At 49.7% G+C, this 22,768-nt stretch overlaps 1 protein-coding gene across 2 annotated transcripts in view; it reads right to left on the bottom strand.

Annotated features, from left to right (window-relative positions):
• The window catches only part of FPGS (folylpolyglutamate synthase), a 353,517-nt gene that overhangs the window by 69,756 nt on the left and 260,993 nt on the right, over positions 1-22,768 (bottom strand). For both annotated transcript variants that reach the window (XM_085614139.1, XM_085614140.1), the window contains one exon: positions 10,669-10,735. In XM_085614139.1, coding sequence (XP_085470265.1) covers positions 10,669-10,735 — 67 coding nt within the window. The remainder of the gene's footprint in view (positions 1-10,668; positions 10,736-22,768) is intronic.

Genomic DNA, 22,768 nt, shown 5'->3' with positions numbered 1-22,768 from the left:
CCCATCGCTCTCTGCAGTGGTGGACCACCAAAAACCGTTCCAAAGGGCGACCGTTCCTGGACCCGATTCCTCAGGTAGTACTGACAACGGACGCATCGCTCTCCGGCTGGGAAGCTCACCTACTACATCACACCATGCAAGGCAGAGGGACACCTCAACAAAAGTTACTCCACATCAACCATCTGGAGTTACTAGCCATCTTTTTAGCCCTAAAATCTTTTCAAACACAGATTTCAGGCAAGGCAGTCCTAGTCCGCACAGACAACATGACAGCCATGTACTATATACAAAAACAAGGCTGCACGCACTCTCCACAGCTCTCTCAGCTAGCACAGAGCATATGGATATGGGTCATACTCCAGAAAAAAATCTTTCTCCTGGCCCAATATGTCCCAGGAGTCCAAAACACTATGGCCGATCTACTCAGCAGACAAACACAACAGATCCACGAGTGGGAACTGCACCCGCAGGTTCTTCACCCGTTCTTTCAGATGTGGGTGCATCCACAGATAGACCTCTTCGCCACCCACGAAAACACCAAATGCCCAAGCTTCGCTGCCAGATACCCACACCCATTGTCCAAAGGCAATGCAATATGGATGAACTGGTCAGGCAGATTTGCGTACGCTTTTCCGCCTCTCTCACTCATTCCATTAGTGGTGCGCAAACTACAACAACACTCCCTCACTCATACTAGTAGCTCCAACGTGGCACAGACAACCGTGGTACACCACACTGCTGGAACTATCTGTGGTACCGCATCAAAAATTACACCTCTCTCCATGCCTCTTAACCCAGAACCATGGAGAGATCAGGCACCCGGACCCAGCTCAGCTCAACCTTGCGATCTGGCTCCTGAAATCCTAGAATTCGGTTACCTCAATCTTCCCCCTGACTGCATGAACGTCATTAAAGAAGTTAGGAGACCCACCACTAGAGCGTGCTATGCCGACAAGTGGAAACGTTTTGTTGTCTATTGTCACAACAATACCATCAATCCCCTAGATGTGTCCATTCAACACATCATAGGCTACTTACTCCACTTACAAAGATGCAATCTAGCCTATACGTCCATTCGACTACACCTCGCAGCCGTAGCAGCTTACCTATAAAACAGGCAACATCTCTCACTCTTTAGAGTACCTGCCATTAAAGCCTTCATGGAAGGCCTCAAAAGAATAATTCCCACCAGAGTGCCACCCTCACCTGTGTGGAACCTAAACATCGTTCTCACCAGACTAATGGGGTCTCCCTTCGAACCTCTGCACAAATATGAACTTCAATTCCTAACATGGAAAACCGCTTTTCTTGTAGCCATCACTTCCCTCAGAAGGGTCAGTGAGATACAAGCACTTACCATTCAAGAACCTTTTCTGCAAATGCACCAAAACAAGGTTGTTCTCCGTACCAACCCAAAATTCCTCCCTAAAGTCATTTCTCCCTTTCACATAAACCAAGCGGTAGAACTACCAGTCTTCTTCTCGCAACCACACACCATTGCAGAAAGAGCTCTCCGCACATTAGATGTCAAACGAGCCTTACTCTACTACATACAGAGAACACAACCTTTCCGTAAGACCAAACAACTGTTTGTCTCTTTCTCTCCACCTCATAAGGGCAACCCCATCTCCAAATCGGGGATAGCTAGGTGGATTGTCAAATGCATTCAGATTTGCTACCACAAAGCAAAACGAACGCTATCCGTTCCCCATAAAGCCCACTCTACACGTAAAATAGGAGCTACAATGGCATTTTTAGGGAACATCCCATTAGATGATATCTGCAGAGCAGCTACATGGTCAACACCGCACACTTTCACTAAACACTATTGTGTAGATGTGCAAACTGAGCAACAGGCTAGTGAGGGCCAGGCTGTACTCAAAACATTATTTCAAACCACTGCAACAGATACGGGTGGTCGCCGCTAACGGTGGGTACTGCTATATAATCTATGCACAAGTGTGTAATCTGCAGCTCATATGCCTTGAACGGAATATGCTACTTACCGGTATGCATCTGTTCTTGGCATGTAGAGCTGCAGATCTACACACGCCCACCCGCCTCCCCGGCTACCTGCATCTGTTCCAGCTTATCTTATTTAGTTAACACACACATGGGTTTCTTCACTGATATTACTACACTCCATCTTTCCCTGCTGGCGAAAAACAATCTGAGGATGGAGCCGAAGCCCATGCGCACTATCATCCAAAGGAGGAGTCACCGACCTCGTGACTTCCAAAGACTTTCCAAGAGGAAAAACAACTGCAAACATCCGGCCCCAACACCAGATGGCGATCTATGCACAAGTGTGCAGATCTGCAGCTCTACATGCCAAGAACAGATGCATACTGGTAAGTAGCATATTCCATTTGGAGTATATACCTGCTGTGGTGGTCTTTTCATTTGATCATTCAAGAGATAATAGACTGGTAAAACAAGCTGTATTACATTCCTTCAAGACTTAGCCTGAAGGCTGCTCTCCATAGCTACCACTAGGATAGCTTTCACATAAGGTTGTCTTTAACCTATCACCATAAGGGGTTGTTTGGACTGATACAAGGTGCCCACTAGAACTAGTGGACAGCATATCTCAGGCCACCTTCTCACAGTCCAGCTCTCGCAGCGATGGTGCTGCACTTTGGCCCTGCATGTTGTAGTTGGCTCTTCTCTGCCTCTCCTTCACCCATAAGGGTCTTTGGGGTTAAAGCAGAGCACGCAATCCAGTCCTCGCTTCGGTGATCTACCGTTAGGAAGAGGTTGCAGACTCAAAGTTGGTCCTTCTGGGCGAACTTGTGATGGCAGTTCTGGCAGAACTTAAACAGTATTTTCCCCATCACCCCGCACGGGGAGCTCCCTGCGCGCGCATTGGTCTCAGGTCATCGATGAGGTTGTCCCTTCCCTCTCAATGCTCTCTCGGACCTTGATCCGATGGCCTGCATATTCTTTCCTCCAAAACTTGGAGCTCCTTCTATATCAATAAAGACCCAACGGTGGAAAAAAAGAATCTGAATATGGCACCCAAAGTTGGGAGCTTCCAGAGGAAGCAGAGCGATGTCAAAAGGGGACACCAAATGGAGGTATGTCGACACCCACCAATAGGGGGCAACAACAAAAAAAGACTAGGAGAAAATACAACAATTCTGGACCCAACCACTAGATGGCAAAATAATGCATAGCATGTGAATCGAGGAAAGATTCACACAGAAAAACGGTTTGCCAGAACCAGCAGCAATCAGCTCCAAAAATGCCCAAGTTAGGGAGCGAGAGCGAGGTGTGGCTGTGTGAAGGAGCAGAATCCTGCTTTGATTTGTTTTGTGCTTTTTTTTTTTTAATTCTTTTTATTTGCAGTTTTCAAAAACAAACTTAAACCAACATCACTCACTTTTGTGTACATATGACAAGCGATGACGATACGCCTCCACACCTAACAGACCACCACATGTTGGGTACCATTATACGAACTCAGTGCTACATGATCAGTTGCATGGCACTCAGCAGCCGAACATCCCACCCTGCCCGCATGTGTCACCTCCAACCGCAGCATCAACCACCATGTCCCCCTGAGAAATGTAGGCACCGCCATCTCCCGTCATTCTTAGGGAATAGTATCGAGCTACAGTGCCTGCAGTGTAGCGTGCTCCAACCATTGTGTGAAGGGCCCCCAAATGTCCTTAGGTCGTGAACGCAGCGGCATAAGCTCCCAGTACAGGGCAAGTTGTGTCTGGCAGTAGACTGCGCTTGTGACCCACGCTCGAATACTAGGTGACGTAACAACTCCCCAGTGCATCGCAACTTGTCTTTTAGCTAGCAACAATAGCAGCGCTGGTAGCTTACGGTGTTTAGGCTTAACCATGTGCAAAATGCCAAGCAGCGCAGCCTGTGGTGTGCATGGGATCTGTAGGCTAGTGATTTCGCATATAATCTCTACCACCCTTGCCCAGAATGACGCCAATGTGGGACAGTTCCATGCCATATGCAGAAAGGTGGCGCCATGAGTGTAGCAGCGCCAACAATCATCCGTGTCTCTTAAACCCATTCGGTGCAACCGGCTAGGGGTGCGGTACGTCATGTGTATATATTTGAAGTGGATCAGGCGTAGCCTGTAGTTGGGGGACAAAATCTCAAGATTCTTACAGCACAAGTCCCAATGTAGATCCGAGATATCCGTACCCAGTTCCGTCGCCCACATGTCCCGCGCCGCCGGAAGAACCACGGGGTGGCTAGTCTGCATTTGCACATATAAGCGGGATATAAGTTTGCGCCCGAATTCCACAGATAGTACATTTTCCAAGGCAAGCAGAGCCGGCGGCGGCGCCGGAAACGCGGGAGACAACCTCCGGCACGAGTGACGGAGCTGATAGTAAAGAAGCGTGTCCAGTATCGTCGGAGCCTCTGCATTACACATCTGCTCCGGCGTGAGGAAGGTGTCCCCCGGAAACAAATCGCACCCAGTGCGGAGGCCCAGCTCCTCAGCTCGCTCCCCGGTCTGCATACTGCGCAGCGGCGGCCACATTGGATTTCCGCGCAGGGGCACAGAGTGGGCATAAAGAAGGTCCAGTCACGCCCTCCGCCGCAGCCCATCCCATGCCCACCTGAGGGCGTGCACCGGGTCAATGTCCGTGCATCTCCGGGTGTGTGGCACGTAAAGTGCCACATTTAGCGGCAGCGGGGCTACTCTATCAGTCTCTATCGCCACATGTGGTTGAAACGGTGTGGGATGCGCCCAGTAATGCAGGAATTGTGCCTGCGCACAGTAGGCATATAAGGAGAAGTCCGGCGCGGCCAGGCCTCCCTGTCGCTGTGGGAGAGTAAGGGTCTCCCATGCCACCCTCGGTTGTTTACCCCCCCAGGCCAGCTCCACCATCTGCGAGCGTACCCGCCGCAAAAAATGTGCAGTCAGGGGTAGTGGGATATTCCCAAACAGGTATAGGAGTTTGGGCAGGATCACCATTTTGGCCACAGCAATTCTGCCAGCCAGCGAAAGAGGCAAGTGCTTCCAGCGGTCGACCCTCTCCTCCACCCAGCTCATTACCCGCCCATAATTCTCCGTCCATATTTGCTGTTGATCCGTGCTTATCCAAATCCCTAAATATCGCACCGGGCCAGTGGCCCATTTCAGCGGGCAATCCGGGGTAAAGCGGGGAGTCCCGGACGTCAGGGGCAGAATTACCGACTTTTCCCAATTTATATTCACTCCCGATAATCTACCATATTGCATCAGTTCTCCTGTCAGAGGGGAGAGGTTCGTCTGAGGATCAGTGACATATAACGTAATATCATCAGCATACAGTGATATCGTCAATGCCCTCGACGAGAAACCAATGCCCCTAGCCGCATGATGCTGCCTGATGCGAGCAGCCAAAGGCTCTGTGGCGATAGCAAAGAGCAGGGGCGACAGGGGACATCCCTGCCTAGTACCCCTCCGAATTGCAAAGGGCACAGAGACGAGCCCGTTAACTCTCACCCTAGCAGTGATGCCGGTATAAAGCAGTCTAATGTAGCCAATAAAGGCTTCACTCACACCCATGCGCTGCAGCAGCGGAAACAAGAACCCCCACTCCAGGGAGTCGAACGCTTTGGTGGCGTCCAGCAGCACCGCCGCAGCCTTAACATGTGGGGCCAAATAGTGTAGTACTCCAAAGAGGGTACGGAGGTTGTGAGAGGTCGATCTGCCCGGCACAAATCCCGACTGATCCGGACGGATCATGAGGGGCAACACCGGCTGTAGCCGAGTGGCCAGCATTTTTGCAAAAATCTTTGCGTCAGTGTTAATTAATGACAGTGGCCGGTAGGAGTCGCATTGTTGGACATCCTTGTCCGGTTTCAGGAGGGTGATGACAGCCTCTCTAAGTGACCCTGGGAGCATACCCGACTCGACCGCCTCCGCATATATTGCCAACAGCCGGGGGACCAGGAGATCTGCGTACTCCTTGTAGAACTGCGCCGGCAGTCCGTCCGGACCCGGCGCCTTTCCGGCCGCCAAGGAGCCTATGGCCTCCCGTACATCCTCCGCCTCAAAGGGCCGATCGAAGTAGCCTTTTTGGTGCGCATTGAACCATATAAGCTGTACAGTATCAAAATATTCAGCAAGCTCCGCCGGAGCGTGAACCTCCCGCGCCCTGTAGAGGTCTCTGTAAAAGGTCCGAAACATATCCAGGATTTCCGGGGGGGGTATATACGTTATCACCTCCCTGTGTCATCACTGAGGATACGAAGGGAGAGGGTCGTTGTGCGCGCAGGAGCAGGGCGAGTGTTCTACCCGGGCGGTCCCCCTCCCCATATCTACGGGCCACAGCATGCTTAGTCAGGAACTTAAGTTCCCTGTCAGCCTCCGTCTGATATTCAGTTAGCGTTTTGCGAGTTTCGGCCAAGGTGGTAGCCGAGGGGTCCGAACAGTACTGTACCTCTAAAGAATGCAGGCGATCCTCCAATTTACCTAGCGAACCCCTGATAGTCTTTAGGACCTTGGCCTGCCCCGCAATGCAGTGGCCCCTAATCACCACTTTAAATGCGTCCCACAGAGTGCCCAATGAAGCCACGGATCCCTCATTCTGCTCAAAGTAATCAAGTATTTGCTGATGGATATCTTCCCGAAACACCTGATCCGACAAGGCATGTGGTGGTAGCCGCCACGTGAATGGCGTGATGTATGGCTTGGGGACATTCAGAGTGAGTTCGACAGGAGAGTGATCGGAGAGGGTACGCGCCCTGTGAGTGACTGCAGAGACCCATGCATGTACCTGCGGGGTCAAGAGCCAGTAGTCCAAGCGGGACCAGGCTCCCCTGTGCGGGGTGAAGCAGGTGCCTTCCCTAACCGCGGGATGCAATACGCGCCACGAGTCTAGTAGAGTGTAATCTGCCATTAGGCCACGGATGAGGCCAGCAGCTAGCGGATGATGCGTGCGAGCCGCCCCTTCCCTATCTAGCTCCAGTGAAAGTACGGCATTGAAATCTCCACCCCACAAGCAAGCCCCCCCACCCAGGGATTGCGCCAGGTGCCAGACATTCCGGAAAAAGCCAGGGTCATCCGAGTTGGGGCCATATACATTAACTAATGTGATCGGCATATTAAAGAGCTGCCCAAGTAGTAAGATGTAACGCCCTTCAGAATCAGCGTGCACCTTAAACGTCTGCCAGGGAAGGCCTTTACGGATAAGAATAGCCACCCCACGGGCGTAGTTGGAGCAACCCGAAGTGTGTATCTCGCCCCACCGCGCATTTCTAAGCTTGTCCCCGGCAGTGCGAGTCAAGTGGGCTTCCTGTAGGAAACATATATCGATTTGATGTCGTGTCAGATGTGCCTGGGTCAAGCGTATTTTTCGGTGATCGTTAAGACCACGGATATTCCATGTAAGGCAGCGGAACGCGGTCAGGGCGGCTTGTGTTTGCCTGTCCCATGTAGGTGTGTGGTCACCGATGGTCCCAGTAGAAGGGCCCACCCGTGGGCACCCCGACCCCCATTCCTATGAATCAGCAACCATAGTACGTCTGCTCGTGCCCGGACCGCATCGCCATGTAGTGGTGTAGCCAGAAAGTGTAGTGAAGTAGAACCAGCCAACAATAACCCCAACCCTCCCCCACCCACTCCAACCCCCCAATCAGGTTGAGATACCATCTCCTCCCGCCACCCCCCCAACTGGAACTGTTTTGCAATAGTATCTCGGGAATCATCCCACAGGGGCGTGGGGTTACCGGCTCACTCCCCAGTCTATAAACGACCGGGTGGCCGGACATTTCCACCTAACACTTAACGCAGTAGCTCAAATTACAGCCTGGAAGTCCCTGCATGTCTCCCACCACAGTTCTCCGCAGGGTACCAGTAACGTTAATCATGCAAGATCAAACCAGTCCCTCAGCTCAGGGACGGACCCATCCCCCTCTGCAGGTCCCAGGGGCACTCATTGTTGGGCACAGGGCGCGCGCCCTACAGTAACGTTGTCTAGCGACCCAGCATGGGCCCGCGTGTTGTCGTGTCGTGCTATTCAATGTCACTGAGCTGTCCCATCGGCGGATTCTCTTGGTCATCTCGCTGCTCACGCTGCGAACGTTCCGCCTGTCTCGCAAATTTGATCGCGTCCGCCGCCGCAGTAAATACCATTGGCTTCCCTTTATGGAGGATCCGCAGCTTGGCCGGGTACAGCATCGCATACTTAGTCCCCACCTTCTGGAAGATTTTTTTCGCCGGTATGAATTCGCGCCGAGCGGCCTGCACAGCCTGCGTAAAATCCGGAAACAATGAGATGACCATATTTTGAAAAGTTAGCTCCCCCTTTTCACGTGCCAACCTCAGGATAGTATCTCTGTCCCGGTAGTTGAGAACCCGGGCCAGGATTGGCCGCGGCGGAGCTCCCGGCACAGGTCTCGGCCCCAACGTGCGATGTGCGCGTTCAACCAAGAACATGGCCGACAGGCCCTCCCCAAACAGTTCACGGAACATTCCTTCCACAAATTGTTCCATATTACCAATGTTTGTGGATTCCGCAACCCCAATAATTCTTACATTATTCCGGCGGGAGCGAGCTTCCAAATCTTCGTTGCGCCCACGTATCACCTCCAGGACCCTGTCCATGCGGAGTAGCTTCTCCTGGGTGTCGCCGTGACTCTCTTCGCAGTCAGCAATTCGCGCTTCCACCGCCGTGATACGCTCCTCATGTTTGTCGACCCTGTGTGACATGCCATCCAACCGCTGGGCCATGGAGTCGAGTTTTCCGTCAATTTCCTTGAGGCAGCCCTTAAGGTCACGGAACATGCTTTTGACATCATCGTCCGGTGTTGGGTCCAACTGCGTTTCAGGGACCACCGCCTGCGACTCCGGCACCGAATCGGCGCCGCGGAAGGTCTGCTTCTCGAAGGGGAGCGTCCTCTGTTTGGCGTCCGATTTCCCCATGTTTCCCCCGAGGGCCCGCCACCCACCGACAAGGACGGTGAGGGGTATCAGGCAACAAGCAGGCCAAGGAGCGTGCAGGTTGAGTGGTCACACCTACAATCAGCCCCGCTCGGCGCCCCCTCCACGCGATGATCACCGCCAAGCAGGTAAGACCAGGCCAGCTCTCGTCACATTCAGGGCGCGGGTCTGCGTCAGCCAGGCAACAATGGCGGCCTCACCGTTTTCCAGCAGCGGCCCGGGAGGCAACCCGGCCGACCTCCCGCGCAGCAAGCACCGCCATCGCTGTATCTCCCCGGCCTGCAGGCACACGAAGGTTAGAGCAGATCGTCGGCAGGCTCCGGCAGCCAGATATCACCCTCTGTAGGCAGGGATCGGGCCTTACCCAGCGGGCGCCACAGCTCCCTTCTCCCGTCGCCTCACTCCAGCAGGCCCATCGGTACAGGCATCAGATCAGGGCGCAGCCGCGCCGGATAGGCCCAGGCAGCAAGTCCGCCAGCTCAGCCTCCACCCGGCACCAGTCCCTCAGCAGGGGCCGGCCTCAGCACGTCAGGAGGCCACCGCAGCCACTCGGGCGCCAGTCGCAGGGCTCACCACGTCCCAGCAGGGTCCTCGAGGGCCTCCTCGTATCCGCCAGATTTCGGCCCTCGACCAGGGTCTCGCGTAGGAGAAGACTCCGCCCAGCACGGTGCCCCACAGCCGCCCGACCAGCCCGGCTGTGTAGTTCCGGATCTCCGCGGCCGATTTCAACCGCAGCAGCACCGCTAGGATCCCCTTCGCCAGGGCACTTCCCGTCGTGTATTGCAATGTTCAAAAATCAAGGCAGAGGTCGGATTGTCTGACGGATTAGGTGTCCGGCCGGCAGAGCCCCGTTACACGGCGGCCATCTTGCAGCTCGGCCACGCCCCCTTTGTGCTTCTTTTTTGATTTACCTGATTTTGAACGTAACAAAGACAGACCTACCTCTAAAGTGGCTTAGTCGACTCTGGGAACAGGATCAAACTTTGGATGCGATCCGCAGTGTGCAGTGGTCCCAGCGAGAATGGTCACGATATGCGAGGTAAAGCTTTGCCTCATGGTTCCCGATGGCCTTTGGATTCATCGATGTGCAGTTGGTGCAGGCGCTTGAGCTTATGGGGATCTGTCAGACATTTGTCTGGGACAGTCCCTACATGGCTTAAAATTTTTTTGGGGAGGTGGGGATGGAGAGGGGGAGGGACAACCCCTGCACACTGAATAAAATTGAGGTAAATGTCTGAGAGACACTAAGGAGCTCCAGATCTGTATCTTTTGGCAAAGAAAGAAAGGAAAGGACGCAAGCGTGCAGGGATGGCGCCTATATAGGCTCCCCACTTCATTTCCGCAACGGTGTCAATGCAGAGTCACACAGCACCACCTGACGGCGTGTCAAGGTACTGCTGAAAAGTTTCCAGATCCGGTCTGGCGCCTAGAAAAATATTAAAAAGTTGAAAAATCTGCAGCTAGAAGTCTCAATCAGAATCACCTTTTTGACCAGTAGAAAAGCCGGATTTTAAATGTGAAATAAGCGGTCTCTAAGCACACCTTACTGCCCACGAGGTAGGGTGAATAATATTTAAGATGTGACATTAGAAATGGCATGTGCCCCAGTGATTAGACCCACTTCATCATCACTGGTCAGGCTGGACTGGCACTAGGAGTAGTCCAAGTATTGCCCACTAAGTCTGAGAAGCAGTAGACACGCCCATCAGCTGAGGGCCAAAGTGATCTTGTAGCACAGGTAGGCAGAAGAAAAGACAACTGACCTGCATTCCCCACAGACGACACTTCGGAAATGTTGGGACAGAAGACAGCATAGTCAAACTGGTAGGGCTGGAAGAAAAAGGATGCACATTACTGCCAGAAAAAGCAAAGGGGCAAACATACAAATAAGGGCTGCAGTAAAGTGGCCTTTAATGAGAAAATCACAAGATATGACCACAGTACCCACTCCTTCCTGCAGTCCAGAGCCCCAAATACTGGGCAAAAGACCCTGTGTAGCCCACAGAAAAAAGGAGGGTTCCTTACTATGGTCAACTGACACAGGACAGCAAGGTGGGAGAGGCTATTCATGCAGCTTACATCCTCAAAATCAGGGGTACAGGAGACCACAGAGCACATACACAGATCAGATCCCCCAGCTAAATATTGGGGGCACAGGATACATAACATTCCATTCATGCAGATAAGGAGTCCCCCCCCCACTACACCATGTGAACAGAATGCACGCAGACCGCTCACACATCACATCCACTGCCAAACACTGGGGGCACAGGATACAGCGCAGCCAGTCCATGGAGATCAGATCCCCCTCCAAACACTGGGGGCAGAGGATACAGCGCAAACAGTTCATGGAGATCAGATCCTCCTCCAAACACTGGGGGTACAGGATACAGCGCAGCCAGTTCATAGAGATCAGATCCCCCGACAAACAGTGGGGGCACAGGATATAGCGCAGCCAGTTTATGGAGATCAGATCCACTGCCAAACACTGGAGGCACAGGATTCAGCGCAGCCAAGTTCATGGAGATCAGATCCCCCTCCAAACACTGGTGCCGCAGGATACAGCGCAGCCAGTTCATGGCGATCAGATCCCCAACCTAACACTGGGGGTGCAGGATACAGCGCAGCCAGTTCATGGAGATCAGATCCCCCAAACACTGGGGGCAGAAGATACAGCGCAGCCAGTTCATGGAGATCAGATCCCCCTCCAAACAATGGGGGCAGAAGATACAGCGCAGCCAGTTCATGGAGATCTCATCCACTACCAAACACTGGGGGCGCAGGATACAGCGCAGCCAGTTCATGGAGATAAGATCCCCCTCCAAACACTGGGGGCGCAGGATACAGCGCAGCTAGTTCATGGAGATCCCATCCACTGCCAAACACTGGGGGCACAGGATACAGCGCAGCAAGTTCATGGAGATCAGATCCCCCACCAAACACTGGGGGCGCAGGATACAGTGCAGCCAGTTCATGGAGATCCCATCCACTGCCAAACACTGGGGGCACAGGATACAGCGCAGCAAGTTCATGGAGATCAGATCCCCCACCAAACACTGGGGGCGCAGGATACAGTGCAGCCAGTTCATGGAGCTCAGATCCCCCACCAAACACTGGGGGCGCAGGATACAGCGCAGCCAGTTCATGGAGATCTCATCCACTAGGGGCGCAGGATACAGCGCAGCTAGTTCATGGAGATCAGATCCCCCTCCAAACACTGGGGGCAGAGGATACGTTCATGGAGATCAGATCCCCCACCTAACACTGGGGGTGCAGGATACAGCGCAGCTAGTTCATGGAGATCAGATCCCCCTCCAAACACTGGGGGCAGAGGATAAGTTCATGGAGATCAGATCCCCCACCTAACACTGGGGGTGCAGGATACAGCGCAGCCAGTTCATGGAGATCAGATCGTCCTTTCTCCCCTTTCGGCAATTTGATGTTCTTAGTGAGCCGCGCGGCCAATGCTTGTTTATTTCCTCTTTGCGCGCGCGCACACAACTCCCGCTTCTACCCCTCCCCCGCCACATTTTGCGGCCGCGCGTGCGGCCAGTGCTTGTTTGTTATGCTATATACCAGTGATTATGGATCTAAGAGTTAAAAAACCCTGCGCTGCAATAGCTGTAGGTCAGTTTGTCAAATGTACTGTTGAGTTCTAGACGGCGCTGCTTTCAGCTTCACGCATTGCTTACAATACCGCGGGCTTTTATCGATCAGCATCTCGGAGCCAATACCTTGAGAGTCTGTCAATCAGATCTTGGGTCCGCCAGGCGGAGCATTAAGGGAGTCTGACTTTCGTTGCAAAGCTTAGAACGAGCCCCTGAAGTGTAGGTTGGTTCTGGCTGCAGACGAATCCATCTCTTGCAAATGATATCTTGGAACTAATTCATACGAGCACTGCTTTTGTTAACAAGTACCCCACTTCAACTGTACTTATGGGGGTTCTACGCAGGGTTCCCCTTGCAATAGCGCATCCTATAGCCCTGGAACAGCTTGCATCTCACCGGAAGGAAATACCAGGGCTTGGACTAAAACGGGTTTGACAAAATGTAAGTATCTCGGTAATAGGAGGGGTACGTCGAGTTGAACTCTTTTTTGGGGGCAGTGGGAAAAGAATATCTTGCAGCCAATAGAAACACTTGGACAGAAACAACCGATGCACACACGTAACTCACAGAATGATGTGCTGTATGTCCGTGGGCACTGCGAGTAACGCTTCTTCTAGAGTACTCCACTTACATTCTGTATTTGCTTGTGCAATAAGATTTTAGAATAAAGAACAATTATGCCCAACCTAAAATTGCAATGGTTCAATAAATTGTATTCAGGTCCCTGCAACATTTCCGGCGTCCAGAGACCGATCGCGTGCGCAGCTCCAGCTACAACAAGATGCCCTTCGGAGCCACGGCCGACAAGCGCGGTGCAGCGATTGCTCGGGTTTACTTTTGTTTAAGAGCAGCAGCCGCCATTTGTAAAACTTGTATTGATCCTATGCTTTTAACACGCTGCACGCGTGCCAAAGCTGGAGCTCAGGGCTGGCTGCATCCGCCCTGCAAGGGTCCATGCCAAAGCAAGCATGGCCGGGCACTCGGCACGAACGAGGCAACACGCTGCACACAGAGTGTGTAAATACGCAGCGTTCTTTACAGACTGCCTGGCTCCGTGATGGACTGCAGGGGGCGCCTCGTTTAAAGGGACGCGTCGCTGCTGCTCGAGTGTCAGTTGCACGGCGAGCGCACATTCATTCACAGTTTTATTACTCCAGGCGTCTGACTATTATGCAGAATAATTTCTCCTCGACCTCTTTCCCACTTACTATGAGAGGAAATCTTAAAAGGTTTGCATCATAAATTCGCAGTAATTTGCAACGCTGACAGCGCCCTGAGCCGCGCGCATCAGCACCAGCTTCTGACAGAGAAGGAGTCCCCCGGTGAAGGCGCTGGCTTCCATTCGAGAGGTTTCTGCTCGCGCCTTGCGCCAGCCAGTGCTTTCCTCAGCACGTAGGCCTCTTACTTCCCACAATGCTCACAGACCGCTCAGAGTGGCTTCCGGTCACGCCCTTGTTAAGCATTGGATAGACGTCTTTCCCGCCTCAGTTCCCTGCTCCTTATTGGATGGCTTCTCACTCTATACTTGTGCTCATTCCAAGCAGGGGGCGTTGCTTCTTTGCTATCACTTTTGATTGGCTGCTTTGTATTCTGCCATCACCAAAGCATTTTCTTTTCTCCCTCCAGTTCTCCCTTAGTACTCCATAGTAATACATATCCTGCTTCTTCATCTTTTCTTTATGGGCAGAAAGCTCACTTGCGCTCATTCCCTCACACTTCCAACTCCACCCACCCCCTCAGCTTGATTAACAAAGCGCGCGCTGCAGCGTGGTGCCAGCCTTGCCATGCTTCCTCCTTCACCCCTCTGCTCGCCCCACCCGGCTTTCCTCAGCTTAACACAGACCCTCTTGCTGTAAGGTTCCATCCCAGACAGACATTAAACATTCTCTCGCTCCACAACCGCCCATGCCCTTCAAGGGGTAATACAAGACTGACAGGGGCAGTAGAAATGCCAAACACAAGAAGCAGATGTGCCACACTATCTCAGGGTCCTTGGCTCATCAGAAAAACTTCATATTGGGACAGTGGAACAGATTCCCTGCTTGGTGGTAAATGTGAACACACCTTTTGGCCTCCTGGATGCCCTTTGGACATCAGAAGATTCGATAGATTCCCCACCTACAAAGGCAAAGAACTCCGAATGACTTCCTCAGATCATTTTATCTCCGGCAGAGATACCAGACATTAAGGGAAGGAATATGCTACTTACCAGTATGCATCTGTTCTTGGCATGTAGAGCTGCAGATCTACACACTTTTGCATAGATCGCCATCTGGTGTTGGGCCCGGTTGTTTGCAGTTTGTTTTTCCTCTTGAAGTCTTTGGAAGTCACGAGGTCGGTGACTCCTCCCTTGGATGGTATTGCGCATGGGCTTCGGCTCCATCCTCAGATTGTTTTTCGCCAGCAGGGAAAGATGGAGCGTAGTAGTAACAGTAAAGAAACCCATGTGTGTTGTATCTAAATAAGATAAACTGGAACAGATACAGGTAGCCGGGGAGGCGGGTTGGCGTGGGTAGATCTGCAGCTCTACATGCCAAGAACAGATGCATACTGGTAAGAGGCATATTCCGTTCGAGGCATATGAGCTGCAGATTACACACTTGTGCATAGATTATATAGCAGTACCCACCATTAGCGGCGACCACCGGTATCTGTTGCAGTGGTTTGAAATAGTGTTTTGAGTACAGCCTGGCCCACACTAGCCTGTTGCTTGGTTTGCACATCTACACAATAGTGTTTAGTGAAAGTGTGCGGTGTTGACCATGTAGCTGCTTTGCAGTTATCATCTAATGGGATGTTCCCTAGAAAAGCCATAGAAGCCCCTATCTTCCTTGTAGAGTGGGCTTTAGGGGGAACAGATAGCGTGCGTTTTGCTTTGTGGTAGCAAATCTGTATGCATTTCACAATCCACCTAGCTATCCCTGATTTAGAGATGGGGTTGCCTTTATGTGGTGGAGAGAAAGAAACAAACAGTTGTTTTGTCTTCCTGAAAGGTTGTGTTCTCTGGATATAGTAAAGCAAGGCTCTTTTAACATCCAGTGTGTGTAGAGCCCTTTCTGCAACAGTTTGAGGTTGCGAGAAACAAAACGGTAATTCTACCGATTGGTTTAGATGAAAGGGTGAGATGACTTTGGGTAGGAATTTTGGGTTGGTACGTAGGAGAACCTTGTTCGGGTGCATTTGGAGAAAACTTTCTTGTATAGTAAGTGCTTGTATTTCACTGACCCTTCTAAGGGAGGTGATGGCTACAAGGAAAGACGTTTTCCATGTGAGGAATTGCAGTTCGCATTTATGCAAGGGTTCAAAAGGCGGTCCCATTAGCCTTGTGAGCACTATATTTAAGTTCCACACAGGTGAGGATGGCACTCTGGGGGGAATTATGCGTTTTAGGCCTTCCATGAAGGCTTTAATGGCAGGCACTCTGAAAAGTGATAGGTGCTGTCTGTTCTGTAGGTAAGCGGCAATTGCTGCGAGGTGTAGCCGAATGGATGTATATGCTAGGTTACACCTTTGTAGATGGAGTAAGTAGCATATGATGTGTTGTATAGACACGTCTAGAGGATTGATTGTGTTGTTATGGCAATAAACAACAACTCTTTTCCACTTGGCAGCGTAGCAGGCTCTAGTGGTAGGGCATCTAGCTTCTCTGATTATGTTCATGCAATCAGGGGGAAGGTTTAGGTATCCGAATTCTAGGATTTCAGGGGCCAGATCGCAAGGTTGAGCTGAGCTGGGTCCGGGTGCCTGATCTCTCCATGGTTCTGGGTTAGGAGGCATGGTGAGAGGTGTAACTTTTGGTGTGGCACTACCGAGAGTTCCAGCAGTGTTGTGTAACACGGTTGTCTGGCCCATGTTGGAGCCACTAGGATCAGAGTTAGGGAATGCTGTTGTAGCTTTCGCACCACTAATGGAATTAGTGGGAGAGGTGGAAAGGCGTATGCAAATTTGCCTGACCAGTTCATCCATATCGCATTTCCTTTGGACAATGGGTGTGGGTATCTGGCGGCGAAGCTTGGGCATTTTTTGTTTTCGTGGGTGGCGAATAGGTCTATTTGTGGATGCCCCCACATTTGAAAGAGTGGGTGAAGAACTTGTGGGTGCAGTTCCCATTCATGCATTTGCTGAGTTTGTCTGCTGAGCAGATCTGCCATGGTGTTTTATATCCCTGGGACGTGTTGAGCCAGGAGAAAGACTTTTTGCGGAATTGCCCATCTCCATATGCTCTGTGCTAACCGAGAGAGCTGTGGAGAGTGTGTCCCCCCCTGTTTTTGAATGTAGTACATTGCAGTCATATTGTTTGTGCGAATGAGGACTGCTTTGGCTGAGACTGGTTTCTGAAATGATTTCAGGGCTAGAAAGATCACCAATAACTCCAGATGGTTTATGTGGAGTAACTTTTGTTGTGGTGTCCATATACCTTGCACTGTGAGGTGCAATAGATGCGCTCCTCAACCGGAGAGCGATGCGTCCGTTGTTAGAATTACCTGAGGAACTGGGTCCAGGAACGGTCGCCCTTTGGAAAGGTTTGTGGCGTTCCACCACTGCAGAGAGCGATGGGTGCGACCGTCCACCAACACCAGATCCGTCAGCTGACCCTGGGCCTGGTTCCACTGGCGCGCTAGGCACTCTTGGAGTGGACGCATGTGAAGTCTTGCATGGGGCACTATGAAGATGCAAGAGGCCATCATCCTTATTAGCTTCATAAACACTCTTGCTGGGAGAGAGTGCAGAGGAATGAATCTTTGACGCAAGGCTTGTATGCTTGCGATTCTGGCTGAGTTGGGATAGGCTATGGCTCTTGAGGTGTCTATAGTGGCACCGAGGTATTGTTTTGTGTGAGACGGTATCAAGTGGGACTTTTGGTGGTTCACCGTGAAACCTAGCTGGTGAAGTAGTTGGATGGTAGTGTTTGTATGTTGCACACATTGGTTGTAGGACGTGGCTTTTATTAGCCAGTCGTCCAAGTACGGGAAGATGTGAATGTGTTGTCTTCTGAGGTGTGCCGCCACTACTGCTAGGCATTTGGTGAACACTCTTGGTGCGGTTGTGACCCCGAAGGGGAGAACCTTGAACTGATAATGTTGGCCGTCCACTACAAATCTGAGGTACTTTCTGTGAGAAGGGTGTATTGGAATATGAAAGTATGCGTCTTTCAAGTCCAGTGTAGTGAGAAAATCGTTCTGGCAGAGGAGTGGGAGAACTTGTTGGAGAGTTACCATGTGAAAATGGTCTGAATGTATGTATGCATTTAGAGGCCGGAGGTCTAGAATGGGTCGTAGAGTCTCGTCTCTTTTTGGTATCAGAAAGTACAGAGAGTAGACCCCTAAATTTTGTTGATTGATCGGGACCTGCTCTATAGCTTGTTTTTGCAAGAGGGAGATTACCTCTTGTTTCAGCAATGTGGTATGTTCTTGCGACATTGTACGGTGCCTGGGTGGAATATTTGGGGGGGTGGATGTTAATTCGAGACCGTACCCTGACCGAATAATTTGGGTCACCCATTTGTCTGATGTTATGGTCTCCCAGGTTTGAAAGAAGTTTTGTAGTCTGCCCCCGACTGGAGTGGAATGGTCTGGGGGGAGCGGGGGAAAGTCATTGTGTGGGCGGTGTGGCAGAACGGGCGGTGTTGGTTTTGCCCCTGCCTTTATTATTGTTTCCTCTATATCCACCTCTTTGATAGCCCTTTGTGAAGGTAGTCTGAGGAGGGGACATGTAGGATGTGGAGGCGTTATCGGCAGAGTAACCCCTGCCAGTGCCTCGAAAGGTGGAGCGGCGAAAAGAGCGTCTAGGAGTGTGGGACTGTAATGCTCCAATAGACTTCGCCGTATCGGTATCTTTTTTCATTTTTTCCAGGGCTTCGTCTACTTTTGGGCCAAATAAGTGTTGTTGGTCAAAAGGGTGGTTTAGTATAGATGCTTGGACCTCCGGCTTAAAGCCAGAGATTCTGAGCCAGGCGTGGCGGCGAAGCAGAACACTGGTATTTATAGCCCTGGAACCTGTGTCTGCTGCGTCAAGTGCACATTTAATCGAGGTGTTGGTAATAATCTTTCCCTCTTGTATTAGTTCATGAGCCTTATTTTTATATTTGTCTGGGAGATGTTGCATGAGAGCCTCCAGCTCGTCATAGTGCGCTCTGTCGTACCGTGCCAGCAGTGCTTGCGTGTTGGCGATGCGCCACATATTGGCAGCTTGCGAGGCAGTGCGTTTGCCTGAGGCATCTAAGAGCTTGGACTCCTTATCGGGTGGAGGAGCTTCACCCGATGACTAAGAATTGGAGCGCTTCCTAGCTGTGGATACCACTAATGAGTCTAAGGGCGCAGGTCCTTTATTATAGGCAGGATCCGTGGGGGCTGCATTATATTTTCTCTCTATTCTGGGGTTTAAGACCCTAGCCCTGACGGGGTCTTTGAAAACCTCTGCCGCATGTTTGGTCACCCCTTTAATCATGGGCAATATGGCAGTAGATTTATCTGCGATGTCAAAAGTGTCAAGTAGGAAGTCTTCCTCAACTGGATCACTGTGTAACTCCACCCCATGATAGTGTGCCGCCCGTTGTACCAAGTGGTGGAACCCCAGGGAGTCCTCTGGTGGAGACGGCCTGGATGGATAAAGATCATCCTGAGGCACATCTGGGACGTCTGGATTGTGATAATCCTCCCATGGTCTGGTGTTCCCGGAGGAGTGGGGTCTTGTGGGGCATCTGTTGGATCATAGTATGGATCCCCTTGGTCATCAGGGTCTGGAGACGGGGTTGGAGAGCGATGAGGCAAGGGTGGAGAAGGTGGAGGGCGCGGAGATGGGGGAGGTGGAGGAGGTGGAGACGGTGGGGAGGGTACTCTGAAAGGGGATGTGGCAGAGTCCTTCCGTTTTGGCGATGGAGGAGGAGCTGGCTTGTCTAAATGTCTCTTCTTTGAAGACAAAGTCAAATGTCCAGTCTTTGGATCCATTGTTTAAGTCTTTTGTCGAGGATCTGGCGTGAATAGTTGCTCCTATATTCAAAGTTACAAGAGCAACCCTTATGTCCCTGCGAACCGGGTAAGTACACTGTACTACAAAACAATGTTCACAAGGAACTAATTTGAAAATAATCATCTATTGCATACAACATCAATGGTTGTATTTGAATTAATCTCTCATAGAACTAACATGAAGTCAATGATAAACACAGTAAGCCTACACACAACCTTTCTTTATATACCAAGCCTCAGCCGAGGTCTTTTATTTAACACAAATTGTTCATTAAATCACATATAAAAACATACTATATATACATTACTCCTCTCTTTCTTACATTCGCAGTGCAAAGTGAACCCCAGTGAAGAAAACCATAACCTCACAAACATGAATACACAGAAATAATAAAGGTGTAAAAGGTTATTGGAAAAATTAATAAGGACAGTTTGTAAATAATATATGATAATTCAGTCAAAGCTGTCTCTTATTTCGTTTGTCGACGGCGTTTCGACCCACTTCTAAATACTGGGTCTCATCAGGACTGTAAATATGGGGACTGGTGGAGGAAAGAAAAAGAGGGCAAGTATAACTATATTAGAATCAAGATACTAATATATACAATTAAAAACTTTAAAGGTATTGTGGATTGTTAATTTATGGCTTACCAGTTTTAAGCATACAATAGTCCATCTCGGATCCAGTATGCAAAAGAATGAGCAAAATAGAGTTTTTACGTCCAAACCTGTAGGTAAGGAACATATATATATTTTAATTCATGGTGTAAATTCCATTGTAACGTTAATCATCGAATCACCACGGTGTAATACAGTTAAATGCACTTACTTTGACTTTTTTAACAATTTTTTAATATTATTTTTCATCCACGGATAATGGTCAAATGGTAGACCGGATATATGGCGAGAAACGCTTCCCTACAAATAAGGAATAGGTGTTGTTAATCGTATTTTAGGAATCTTCAATCATGGGGGTCCTAAAATAACACCACGGTGTCGTGAAATTCTTTAAAACCACTTACTTGGGCTTTATATTAATATTCCTCCATTAATCTGATTCAGAAGTGCCCCAACTATTCGGGGAGATAAGACCTGTTCTTATCTCGACTTTTCTGTAATGTTATGAAAGAATGAATCAATACATGACTCACTACAGAGTCTCCACGTTGAAGCAACGACTATAATTACTTACATATCCAATTATCTGCAGATAAGGAAACGTTGTCCGTAGTCAGGAATGGCACTAACTATTTGGCCCTAAACCCAGTGCGCGGTTAATCCGCGTCGTGCCAGTAGCGGAATGAATCTCGCTGGCTCCCGGACCCGGAAATGAGTGAGAACTTTATCTGTCAATTCCCGCCGGAAAAAGGAGGGCAAGAACAGCGGCCATCTTGTAGTGGCTAGCGGTGTTCCACTCCACTACTCAAAAAATGAAATCCCATATACTTTAATGATAATATCCGACTCCTGAAAATGCCAATATATTGCACCTAAAACCGACATATCAGGTAACTTTGTTCATTTACGAAACGTCCTGGTCTATGTCTTAAGGGACCGATTTTGATGACGAAAATCGTGGCCATTTTGGATTGGGAAAAACGAAAGAGGGGAGAATCTTCCCAGTTGTCTAGTTAACATTAAAAAACAGTGAGAAAGATGTGTTACATATGGCATTCACATGGATACATACTAAATTTCAATAATTACTAATGCAGAACCAATTTGACATGCAGGGTCAAATCAGTTTGTGATACAATTCTCATTAATGTCATAATACAATCATAGTTTATCCATTCACATCATTATCCCGTTGTAACAACCATGTTTGCATATACGACAATTACAACACACAAAAATCGATTTTTTAAAAAAATTTCTGAAAACATTTTCTTGTCAATTCACATCTCGCTAGTATGACATATGCTGAGATCAAGACATGTACTCCTATATGGTTTGGTCTCGATGTTATACCGAGAATTACTCGTTGACTGAACCCTGTCAAATATTCAGTGTAGACTAATAAATTTTCGCCACTCCTCAAGATTATTTAGACCTTTTTTGATAGACCCACACTTGTCTATCCATTTACATTCCAAAGTCTGGAGAATCAGGGACATGTCACCACCTCTACGTGGAAGTTTCGCTTTCTCCACCACCTGCCAAGTTAGATCATTGGCTGTGTGGTCCTTTTCAATAAAGTGATCGACAAGAGGGGCATTCAACACTTTGCACCGGATACGGCTCCTATGTTGGCCGATCCGCGCTTTTACTGGTTGCATAGTTTGTCCTATGTAAATTAGATCACACGGACACCAAATGCAGTAGATGACATTGGAGGTTGAGCAATTTGTTAGGTCATGCAGTTTGGTCTTAATGTCGCCATGTTCAAAGAATTTTGTCTCTCTTGTAAGGCTACAGGCCACGCAGTTCCCGCATTTATAATGCCCTGTCACCGCTGGTAATGACCAAAGTTCTTGTATGCTCCTTTCGTTTTTATATACACTCGTGTCTGAGTGAACCAGGTGATCTCTGATATTTTTTCCTTTTCTAAAAGAAAATAGGGGCATTTCTTTGCAGCAATCCAAAGTGTTCAAGGTGGACCAATGTTTTTTGATTATCCGCTGTATCTGTGTGCTCCAGGGACAGAAGGTGGTGACACACAACTTTTTTTATTGGTTCTCTCACCGTTTTCTCCAATAAAACCTCCCTAGGACTAAACCAGGCCCTCTTCATTGAGGTTTTAACCAATCTCTTGGGATATCCTCTTTCACGTAACCTAGAACTCAAAAGGTTGGCTTCTGTGAAGAAATCCTGTTTCTCTGTGCAATTTCGTCTCAACCTCAGAAATTGGCCATACGGTAGGCCATCTCTGAGGGACCTAGGATGAGGGACCTAGGATGGAAACTGTTATATTGCAATAGTGTGTTCCTGTCCGTCGGTTTTCGATACAGTGTAACATTTAGGTGGTCACCTCGACATCTGATTTTAAGGTCTAAGAAAGGTACCATTTCTTTATTTTTGTGATATGTGAAAGTGAGTGCAGACTGGCAGGTGTGTAAGTATGTTATAAATTGATCCAGATCTTCAGTGTCTACCCATACGAAGAAGATATCATCTATATATCTTTTCCAACACCTGATGTTAGTGTGGAAAGGATTGTTGGTATTGATGATATACTTTTCTTCTAGGTCACCAACGTAAAGATTTGCCCAGGGAGACCTATCCTGTCTGGCTGTGGCTCTGTAATGGAACCACTGGGTCACTATTTCGATAGCTTTATCAAAGAA

Source organism: Triturus cristatus, chromosome 1_2 (assembly GCF_964204655.1).
Source record: "Triturus cristatus chromosome 1_2, aTriCri1.1, whole genome shotgun sequence".
NCBI lineage: Eukaryota > Metazoa > Chordata > Amphibia > Caudata > Salamandridae > Triturus > Triturus cristatus.
This window is presented reverse-complemented; position numbering and strand designations above follow the sequence as displayed.